We start from the raw sequence: 12,423 nt of genomic DNA on the forward strand, positions 1-12,423 counted from the left end.
TTGTAAATGACAACATGTAAGGTACACTCTAAAAATATTTTTTCCTTTAAAACTGAGTGTGTAACTGTCATTTTGAAATATCCCTATCTCATTGCTCAACCCTGCATTAAGAACGGTATGAATGCATCAATTTCCGCTATTGTTGATCCTTTTTATGTTTGCCAAATGATGCAAAGAGTCTACTGTACCTGTGCGTGGGCAATGAGAAAGAAAAAATAGGAGTTCAAAATGAAGGAATGACATAAAATGTAGCAATCTCAACTCTAGATGATGGAATTATCTACATTCCGTGCGCTTGATGGGTTCGTACCCACGACTTTTCCGGCATTAGTCGATCAGAAATTGATAACTACTTATCTGAATGGGCCACCACCAAATGAATATGGATTTTTTATTATACTGTAGATCATTTCAAATATTTTATTCTCCTCCACTTCACTAGAGTTGAGATTGCTTGTTTTTACTATCAATCCTTCATTTTGAATACTTGTTTTCTCGTGAAGCTTTTTCATATTTGTTTTTATACTTTTCAAATAAAAAATTGACTAAACCTAAGATGAGATGGTGAACCCTTCTTTCAAAATACAATAACATCAAAACAAATAAATTATTTATTCAACAACTTGGAATAAATTAATGTAACAATACAGTTTCAAACTAACAGTATCTTACAACTAAATTAACTGCACTTCTTGAGTATTGCGAGTCCTTGGTATCAACCTTTTAATAATGAAATTTGTTCAAATTGATCGGTTGATAGTGAAGTATTAAAAAACACTAGGCTTTAAATCCTTGGTGATTTTGTTGATTTAGTAGTATTACAATCAGTGAATTTTACTTACTGTACAATCACAGATATAACAAGAAGTACATGATAAATTTACAATGACAATTTAATTATGATCAAATTAAATCGAATGGTACAGCGACTACCTATAACAATAGCCAACAAATTCTAAACAAACTACATCACACTCCAGCAAAATCATGTACGAATTGTTTATTGGAAATAATTTTATGAACGGGAGACGTTGATACCATTATTATTTAATTTTTAACTAAAAGAAAATCGCGTAATCAACCAAAAACCACAACCAAAAATTCCTTTGAGTACCATGATAACTTGAGATAATAATGTCATGAGAAAAATAATAGATCTAACATCAACTACTAGTTAAAGTGATGATTGATATATCGTAGGAATAAAATCAATTCAACTAAAAAACTGAAAGGTATCCGTAATAGTTTAAAGGTTCATTGAATTACATTCATTTAAAAATAAGAATTTAACTTAGTTTTACAATTCAGAATAATGAAAGCTATTTTGATAATTTAATAATGTACTGTACTAATCATTCACTATTTTGTTATTCCAATATTGTTAGCAGGCTGGATAGGAAAATGCTGAGAGCTTGAACATTTGGATTCTTGGTAAAAATGAACTGGTAGGGCTCATTTTACTAGAGGGCCTTTAAATATTACGTTTTATCAATTTTTTACAGAATGCTCTCGCGAAATTCATGAACGCTTGTCTTATGCCTTACTTTGTATTACGCATTGTTTTAAGAATAAATATGGGTAAATTTTGTAAACGTACGGTATGTATTGCAACTTGAAAAAAATGTAATTTCTCTAAATAAATTTATAGACTCAGAAAAATCGGACATTTTAACCATTACTTGCTTTCTTGAATAAGTAATGAAGTTGGGAATAGTTTGTATCATTTTTCTTACATATTAAACGATGTTTTACTAAAAGGTATATTTATTGCTATGAATATTGATCAATTGAAGTTGAACGCATCATGTATTGTATAAAAATCGGACGTTCTGTCAAATGCGAGACGTGAAGTAAACTTTTCTTAATGCCTAATTAATTAAAATTGATTCCAAACAATGCAATCTTAGCCGTCTCTTTTTGAGTTGTTAGTCGATAATACTGAATTTAAAAAGTTTAAATTTATAAAAAAAATATGGAAAATAAGGCCTATTAGATATCATGATCTGGGATTATTTCTAAAAATTATCATTCACATTTAGGTATAAAATTATCACACTATTTCAAAGATTCTATTAGTAGAGTACTAACCTAAGATTCTTTACAGAAAAATCTCATAATATCAAACGGTTTCGGAATTACACTTTCAGTCATAAAATAATTTGGTACAGCAGACAAGTAGTATACGGTAGTTAGTTAAAAAGCTTCTAAATTATAGAAATATTTCAACGATCAAATTAATTTATATTTTATATCTATACAATTTGAAGTTGTATTCATTTAAAAGAGAAAAAGCATAGGCCTATATCCCAAACATAACTAAAAAAAAAAAACTGAATGGATAAAATAATCTGGGTTGTGGAATAATTTATTATAAATACACAAGAAAAATAGATGTTGAGTTGCGAAAACCTCTACCTGAAATATCATAATGCGATGCTTGTCTCAAGTCCTAAAATGGAATATCAATATTCATAAATGAGGTTTTGAGGCAGTATTGTGGTTGGTGGTGAAGTTTTCATTCATATCTCACGCAACTTTTTATGAATTATTCATTTTGATTGGATTAGTTTGAAAGGAAATTACTACTTCCATCGTAAGCAAGGCAGTATGAGACAGAATGTCCTCAGATTTACTAAGAATCAGATGTTGGTGAGAATTAGCCAATCGGACGACATACTGGGTGTCGTGACAATAAATTAATGTCGGAAAGTGAGAATGACGGAATGGAATAAAAATGAGAAACGGCCATTGTTCCTGCAAGAACTACCTAAAAACATTAATGCCAAAATAGTTTTCAAAGTTCCTGAGACTAATTTTCAAACAAAATTGCGAACAACATAAAGTCAATTCTTTATTAATGATTGAATCATTGAATTACTTTTAAAGCATCGGAATATTTCGAATATTCAACATCGAAAAATATAATCTTGTCCACTCATTGTTTAGTGAAAAATCTTTAGCTTTCATACAGCAATATATCAATATGTGATTATATAATATTATGTTTTAGAATATATTGTATTCTTTCTTGAAAGAAAATCGACTAATAATAAAAATACCTTAATAGTTCTTAATACAACCAAAAAGACAGTGCTGTCTCGGTATTGATTGATATACGGTACTGAAAAATACTATATCCTAAAAAATTGAGTAACTTAATGATGATATGGTACATAATGCAAATTAAATCAAATCTATTTTAAAAAAAAATCTGGTGTGTTTTGTTAAATACGTGAATCAGAATTGATGAGGAAAGTTGAACAAATGCAATTTATAACATTTAATAATACCTTTAACAATATAAACTAATGATTACGATTACTTAAATCCTGTAGCATTTCACATGATGGTGTTTTCATATTTTGCGCTTTATTGAATAAATCTCGATCCCCAAAGTTACGAGCTTTCCAAAGCATAGTCTCTTCTGAAAATTAAACAGAAGTTTCAAATTATCAGGATTAGAAAAACAAATATTAAAATGACAATTAATATAGTTTTCAAGTAAATCAAGTAGTTACTATGATTCTATGATTTACGAAATAAGGAAGCGAGAATTCGGGATAACAGCACACTAATTAATTATCAATATCGAACAAGCAAAATGTAAATATTATTTAATGCATGCAATTCTACGTATAAGCATGTAATTTTAACGTAGATCTTCATAACGTAAATTATCATAAAACTATGATAATTCATCTAAGTTTCTCTCACTTGATTTTAAGTTTTTATTTTCATAAATACAGTATATCATTAATAAAAACAATATAAAACATGTAGTACCCTTTCTATTTAAAACGTTTCAACTACAAAAGGATACTACATGTTTTTTATTAATTTTAATAAAGTAGCTCATACAAATGAAGTGATTTTACAGTATATCATTTTTTATTTTTATTTTTCACTTCACATTTCTAGCAGTAACATTATATTATAGCGGTACTTCCTATATACTTCCTGATTATAGTCAAACGCACAAAAATAGTCCGATGGAAATTGGAACAGGTGAGTTCCTCCTCACCACCCGCACCAATAGACGTTGCCAATTCGTTAGTTGTATTATAAAAATATCATTCAATTCTCATCTATAATCATCTATGGACAAGGTTGATTTAACTCTTATTTGGCAACGATGCATCTATGTTAGATTATTTTTGTGTGGTTGACTACAGATCACTGCCGATAAAAAATCTGTAATAATATACTTATAGAAGGTTATAGAAGGAGATACAATCAGGAACTCTATGCCATTTTCAGGGAACCTGACATTATTGGTGTCATTAAAGGAAATAAAATAAGATGGGCAGGACATGTCCAGAGAATGGATCCGGTAAGGGCACCAAAGAATGTACTGCACAGTACAAGGAAAAAGGAAAGTGGGACGCCCAAAACTCAGATGGCTGGATGAACTGGAGAAGGACTTGAGAGAGCTGGGAATACGACGATGAAAGACGACTGCACTGGATAGAGAGAGGTGGAGACTGATTGTAGAGCAGACCAAAACTAGACTATCGGGTTGTAGTGCCACATAAAGATGAATGATGATGATTAATATACTACCGATAAATGATCCAGATTCTAAATAATGTATTATTATTCGAATTATGTATTTATAATGTGAACATCTGTTCAATTTTTCTCAGATAGCGGATTTTAGACAGGAGATTTAGAGCTGGCACGTTACATGCGACACGTACGTGCCATTACGTCACATGCCATCAATGTACTTATTGACAGGGAATGTACTTAGAGCTCGTAAAAACAAGCAGATTCGTTTGTACATGTCGCCGGTAATCACATGCCGATGTAGTAGCAAGTACCTACCCATTTAGACAGGGAATGTAAGCGGCATGTTGGAGAGATGTGTACGGTACGAGCCACATGTAATGTGCCAGCTCTACAATTCCCCGTCTACAAGCCGCTTAAGTAAGACAGCACAACTAAATAAGATGTTTGAAAACTACAGTATAATCTCAATATTTGGAAAAATATTTGGTTTGAATGAAACTTACTGTAGCTCTTCTCCCTGTAGCACGTACTTCGTAGATTGGTCAGATACTCTTCTTCTACAGATGTTTCAAGTCGTCTCAAACTTCCTTGGTATTCTGTATTGAAATTGTCTTTCACATAGTAAGGTATTCGCAAATTAACTGTCGTTCTCATCACTGGGAATTTCCTGTAATAGAACAAAGGTTGAACTAGCATTCATGTTTATTGATCAAAACAATTTAGATCGCAGTTTGAAATTATAATCTGGAAAAATTTCATGAGATGGAATTGAATTGTAGTAATACATGAGAAAACTTACATTTTCAAATTTATATGATTATAAATTTTAATATATATTTATTTATTTATTAATGGAGACAACAGGTGGAAATACATTTTTCCTCCTTCACACAATACAATAATTCTACACTTAATTTTTAAAATTTAAATGATCTATAGTGGAAAAATCAGCATCTGATTAACATTGATTTGCTAAGTAATATTGTCTGTAATTAATTTGTCAATCTTATTCATTATTACAATCTATTAATCAATCATGAAAATATATATTTTCTTGACGAAAGTAATATAATTATTACCGACAAGGATCAACAATAATTAATATTATATCATATATACCGGGATTACGTTAATCTCAGATAACCACTATAAAAGACAATTAAAATATGAAAATTTACAACATAAATTGCATTTGATCAATATTAGCCTATTCGTGTCGGATCCTTATATTGTAAGGACCTTAAGTTCCAAATTTCAAGTCATTCCGTTAATAATTGGGAGATGAGATATCGTGTACACAGACACACATACACTCATACACACACATGAAGACCAATACCCAAAACCACTTTTTTGGACTCAGAGGACCTTGTAACGTATAGAAATTGGGGTACCTTAATTTTTTCGGAAAGCAATACTTTCCTTACCTATTGTAATAGGGCAAGGAAAGTAATAAAAGTTGAATGATCAAAACCAGTTGTTCTTACGTCTCTTTGTGTATGGGAGTTGTTCTCGTGTTGTCGCCTCCACTGGTTATTCTGTCTGACGTACACGTTGTTGGCACTCGAGAAACCTCCACCAAAAAACATATTGAACAGCTCTTCAGCAGTTACATCAGCTGAAAAAATCAATTGAATGTCACTATGGATTGGAAATTATCCAACGTTTCTCAAATATAAAGTGAAGATAATTTTAAACTGTGAGGATGGAGATGGGAAAATATACAGCTTCAATGTTCAATGTGCAATGTAATAGACTAAGACGAACTTATAGAATAGAGATTGAAATGAGATAGAATGTAGATTGAAATGGAATAGAATAAAGAATGAAAATAGAATGGAGATTTTTATTTTTATTTATTCTTATGGCTTTTATCGGCAGAGAGATCCTTTTGGATTTTCTGCCTTGCCTTATTACCCAATGTCATTTTCTATCAACACAGAGATTGAAATGAAATAGACTAGTTCACTTTTATTGAAATAAAGTGAAAATCATAATATTTTGTATTGCTAAAAATAGAGACCAAGGCAAATGACTTATGACTTCCGCCAAGTTTATGCAATTATTTCAAGTTTTCCAGATCCTGCCTCGTTCAAAGAATATTCTCAATATTTTAACGTGGAACGATGATGATTTGTGGTACCGTAAGAAAAAGAATTGTATGAATGTCAAGTATAAAAATGCTATAAATTATTATATTTTATTTTGATTTGGATTTCAAAAACACAAGAGGCGATTTTAATGAAAATTAACCATAAAAAGTTTTTTCTGTAATAGGAAATATTCATATTCATATTTATTTATTTATTCATTCGTGGACAGAATAAAAAATCATATAAATATGATTAGGAAGGAACAACAGGCTTGGCCCAAATCTATTCCATTCCCAAATTTTGATAAATTGGGAAGTAAGAGATTGTTACGCAGTCCTTGAACACACCGACACGGGATGAGTACGGGACGATTTTATAATAAAAAAAGGACCTGCTCCGGCATCCTATGCTCATCCCCGTCCCGTGTTCGAGGCGTATGCTAGATTATACATAGTGTAATAAAGGAAAGAACTGGCTTATACACGTATAGGACAGGAAATTCACGAATGACGCATCATCACGTCTGAAATACTCAACTCATTAACTTGACATTCTATTTTTAATTTACCGAGGATGGCTATAGGCCTATTTTCAATTCTTCAAGATTTCAGTAGGTCAAGTTTTTAATTGGACCTTTGCAGAGCACGGGTTACCTGCTAGTTATGGAATACAGTTATCCATTAGTTATTCAAGCCAATGATTCATCGAAAGATTTGCGGAATAATGTCTAAAAGTATTGATGATGGTATACTTACATTCGAATCCTCTAGAATAGTTGTACTCATGGTATGCATTGCCTTGTGTGTGCCTGTGACTGACCCTGCTCTCATCAGAGCCGTACATGTCATACTGCTTGCGTTTCTCAGCGTCGGTCAGAACAGCCACCGCATTTCCGATGGCTTTGAATGCTTCAGCAGCACCGGGCGCCTTATTCTTGTCAGGGTGTAGTTGTAAAGCCAGCTTCTTATATGCTTTCTTGATATCACTGTCTGTGGCCTCCTTGTCAATTCCAAGAACTTCGTAATAATCTTTGCATCTCTTTATCCTGGAAGAAATATGTCAACTGGTTACTGGATTATGAATAAAGATTCTTGAAACAATTTTGTGTAAGACACACTTCTCGGAAAGGCAAAGGCAGAACTAATTATAAACCTGGCATTTCATCTTATTAGATGAAATGAGGAATAATTGAAACAATCTCCGACAAAACCAACAAAATTATACTTGAATTCACGTAGTACTTAACTGAAAAAGTAGGATTTCAAATTCAAATTTATGGTTTACATAGCTTGTAACAACTCATCTATACAATCATAAAAATTATCAGTAAAAGAATTGTAGATAAGATAACTTTTGAATAGTAGTAGTGGGAGTTATATCACCATTTTTAAGCCTGGTCCACACGCAACTATATGATCGAAGCAATCTGATTGCACCAATAATCGTTGCAATAAATTGGAAATCGAGGTTCCGTCCACATGCAACGATTTTTTGCCCCGACTTCCTTCGCAATTTGTTGGTCTTTCCTCTTTCCTTTCTTCCAGTTGTGATCAACATGGAAAAGATACTGTTGTGGTCCCTTTATTTAATTTGTTTGGCAAAAGTAGGGAGAAAGAGACAATTCAAACCAAGAAGTAAGTGGTGTCATTCTTGGCTTCTCAAGAGAGACAATTTTTCGCGAATATTGACAGTTTAAGGTGAACCTCTCAAAGAAAAATAATAATTGGCGATTTTTTGGCTAGAAGCATGGCCGACTCTATTCAGAATACTTAGACATTGTTGAAGCGAATTTCAATCCTTTAGAAATTAGAACTAAGACTAACCCTAAATCTTTTACTTAAAAAACATTTACCAATATTAACAGGACATACTCCAAAAGTTTTATCCCAAACTGTCAAGTAGTTATTGAATTCATTAGCCGATGGCCCCAAAAACCACACATTAATTGTTATTAATATACAAGAATTATAGCAATTTTCAATAATTAAAAATGTGATAGGATTTTCTTTTAATACTCTATTTACCTAATAAGTTTAAATTACAAGTATTATTTCCACGCTCAGGTGATTATATCGATTGCTTATTTCTCTAAGATTAGTAAATTCTACTAAATTCTAAAATTCTTGCCTTAGACAGGGACACGTATTATCTGCTATGTTGTTCAATCAAAGTCTTGAAAAAGTCATTAGAGAAATAAATGTAAACCCAGGAGGTTCAATAATGAACAGAATGCTTCAATATATGGCATACGCAGATGACGTGGTCCTGATTGCAAGGAAAAGACACACATTGGAGGAAGCATTCAGGCAACTCAACGGAGGATCGGCACATCTCGGACTCTCAATAAATGAAGGCAAAACCAAATATTTGAAAAGCAGCAGGGTCCAGGACACTAGTGACGGATTTTTTGAGGTTGACAATTAACGTTTTGAAAGATTGAGCAATTTCAAATATCTTGGTTCTATCTTAACAGACGACAATAATGTTGAGACTGACATAAAAGCAAAACTAGCTGCTACAAACAGATGCTATTATGCTCTGACCCAATATTTGAGATCCAAAACCCTGTCCAGGAAAGTGAAAATATATATGAAACAGTCATAAAGCTAATTGTTTTGTATGGAGCAGAGACATAGGTTTTGACAAAGAAGGATGAGGATCTATTAAATATTTGGGAGCGAAAGGTTTTGAGAAAGATATTTGGCCCTGTATAAGTTAATGGTGAGTGGCGAATACGATCAAATCAAGAGCTGCGTGATCTGTACCAGAAATGTCAAATTGTTGACACAACTGATTGTAAAAAAGGTCTGTAAAAAGTGGTTGACTCAAGGATTGTAGAAAAGGTCTTCAGAAACAACCCAGGAGGGAGAAGGCTGAGAGGACGTCCGAGAAAGCGTTGGCTGGAGGATGTGGAGGATGACATTAGGAAGCAGGGTGTCAGGGGATGGAGACGTAAGGCTGCCAATAGAGATGAATGGAGAGGCTTTTTGAAGGAGGTCAGGGCTCTGAATGAGCTGTAGCGTCAAGGAGTAAGTAAGTAAGTACTAATGATAAGCCTACACAAATTTACCAACCTTTTGACAGCTTCTATTTGTTCCTTGGTATAATCAGATTCGTTAGTAGTATCTTCTTTTCTGGGCACTGAAAAAGTAATAAGAAATTCATAATAAAAATATTAGATAATGTAAATGTGTCAAATATAAACCAAAATTATACAAGAAAAAGCAATGATGCGGAAAGAGATATAATATTTCCAAGTCGCATTTATAAGTTACTGCATAGAATCATTATAGTAATTGTAATATTGCAACTCTTCTCATATAACTTACCATTTTTATTTTATATCAAAAAGTACAGTGAATTAATATGATAGACTGCAATTTTATGATAGTAGAAATACAATAACCACATACCTGACTGTTTGCGTTTCCTCGGAACTGATTCTTCTGACTTAGAAGGTTTGGAAGCACTGTTCAAGCGTTGAATTTGTTCCAGTAGTGCTAAAGAATGAAAAAAAAATGTTGTTTAGTAATTTTACTTAATATTTTGCTTTATAGTGATTAAAATAAATGAAATTATATACAACTGTACTCAAATTTTTATGTAGTCTATATTGAGTTAAAACCATTTGAAGGACCTTCATATGAGTTATTTTATTATATTGAAAAAAATAATATATGGTACGTTGAATTGATAGTAACATTATTCATTCTATTCAATAGATAAATTATAAGAGTTTACTTTGAGAAAATGAAAATGCAGTAGGCTACAATAAACAAAACTGGGAATGAACCTACCATGAATCTTAAATTATGAAATGTACCTAACCTCAAATTTATTAAATTGGTTTGTAATCAATAATTGTTAAAACTAATAGATTTAATTCTGAGAGAAAAATAACATAAAAACGGATAGATTCTGTTTTTATAAAATTATAATTTAAATTTCTAATTCAGATTAGAAAATTCTAATTACCCCATTATTCTATAAGATTATCATGAGCTACCTACATCCCAAAAAATATTTTCTATGCATGTACAATAATGTAATTCTATAACATGCTTATGATTAACGAATAATAAATGCAAATTTTAAGAGTATTTGCAAATAAAGGGGTGAATTAAAATTCAATTGAATATTGAATGAAAATACTCACTTCTTGCTTTTTGGGTGGAATATAGTTTTTCTGCTTTGAGAAGAAATTTTTCCGCCTTCTCCTTTTTGCCTTCGCTGAGAGATCGTTCTGCGATTTCAATGCATCGTTCTGCTTCATCTTTATTACCATCCATTTTTACAAATAAGTAATAAATAATTAAACTAACAAGGAATACATGAACTGATAACTGACTGCCCAATTCCTAAAATGTCATCACACCATTTTCCTAGAAAGAACAAACTCAGCTGATCGAATGATAATATCCACTGTTGCAGACTACGCAAATACTCTACATGGTTAGCCAATTCTTCACCATGTTGTACGTCAAAATCACAAAGTGATAATCTTCCTGTGATATATATTTCAAATTTTGAATCTATTTTGATATAATATGAAAATGAATAAAGTGCATTATGAAATATTGGTGTTGCTGCTAACCGATATTAACTATTGTAAGGTTGGCTATCCAATAACGTCAGAGGTGGGAAATTTAAATTTAAGGATAATTCTGGTTTGTTACTTTTACATGTGCGTAAAATTATGTTAAAACGACTTTAGTCATGTAACTTTTTACTCACAGAATAACCTGTTGGTGACTTGAAACTTTGGTATTTTCCAGTGAAGAAGTTCAAGAGCCCATTATTTGTATAGTCTTTTGAAATATACTTTTGGGATTAAAAGTAATACTTATAGATTTTGAAAAATTGTACAATTCCATGTATAATAACTTGAATTTGGTCAAAATAAAATAGCCAATTTAATTTTTGTTGAGGGGTACTTTTATTTATCTGGAAATCATTTTTTAAAAACTTTATATTTTATTTTATTACAGTTTTCGATATATTAATGCCATTTCCAGATACACAAGAAACACATTTAATGGATTATCCTTACCTATAATATTATCACTTATTACCTAAACCGGAAAAAATAATGGCATTTCTTATTATCAATTCCACAGTTCTGAAACAGGCTGTGTCATGTTCTGTCAATAGTGGCACGGAGGAGAGAACATGATTGGTTTCCTTCTTCTGTTCTAGTGGTATGTGTCTCAATACTGTCTATCTCGTTCGGTACTTTTATTCGATTTCTATAAATATAACTTACTTGACTTGACAAGACATAATTATCAATAATATTATTTTCTATTTTTGCTAACTAATTGAAAATTTTTTTTACCTACCCAGTTTGGGACTGCTGATTGACTTCTTGTGAAATGCTCTTTCGAATAAAATTCACTGTTTTGCCAAGAACTGAATAAAACATACGGCAATGAAATATACGGTACTGCTTTACGGTAGGGAAAAATGATTCGTGAAAGTTTTTGTCGGAAAAATGTTGATCGTGTATGGAGAACTTATTACGCCTTCGTCCCTGAGCTTGATAATAGTCGGAGTCACATTTCTTTCCAAATTCTTAATCTATACAAATATATCACTATTAAAGGGATTTTATTGTTTTGTTTGTGAAAGAATAAAATACCAAGTAGGCCTAAAGTGCTGCACAATGCTATAAAAATAAGGCAGATCTGATAACTCATCTTTGGTTCTTTACAGACTAGTTCTGTCAGTTCTGTTCATCATAATTAATCACATAAAGATGAAGAACCGTAATATCAACTAAAGAAGCTGTGGAGAATTGAATTGATAATATTGATTGTGTTCA

General features: G+C 31.7%; 1 protein-coding gene across 1 annotated transcript; it reads right to left on the minus strand.

Moving 5' to 3' along the window:
- Positions 1-593: 593 nt before the first annotated feature.
- On the minus strand, positions 594-11,038 carry LOC111060280 (dnaJ homolog subfamily B member 12). The gene is given in 7 exon segments (XM_039421768.1): positions 594-3,424; positions 5,013-5,176; positions 5,869-6,127; positions 7,358-7,647; positions 9,677-9,743; positions 10,016-10,102; positions 10,759-11,038. Coding segments are annotated over 7 exon segments (1,119 nt in total). The 5' UTR covers positions 10,892-11,038; the 3' UTR covers positions 594-3,305.
- Between the last annotated feature and the right edge of the window lie 1,385 nt (positions 11,039-12,423).

Source organism: Nilaparvata lugens, chromosome 2 (assembly GCF_014356525.2).
Source record: "Nilaparvata lugens isolate BPH chromosome 2, ASM1435652v1, whole genome shotgun sequence".
Lineage (NCBI taxonomy): Eukaryota > Metazoa > Arthropoda > Insecta > Hemiptera > Delphacidae > Nilaparvata > Nilaparvata lugens.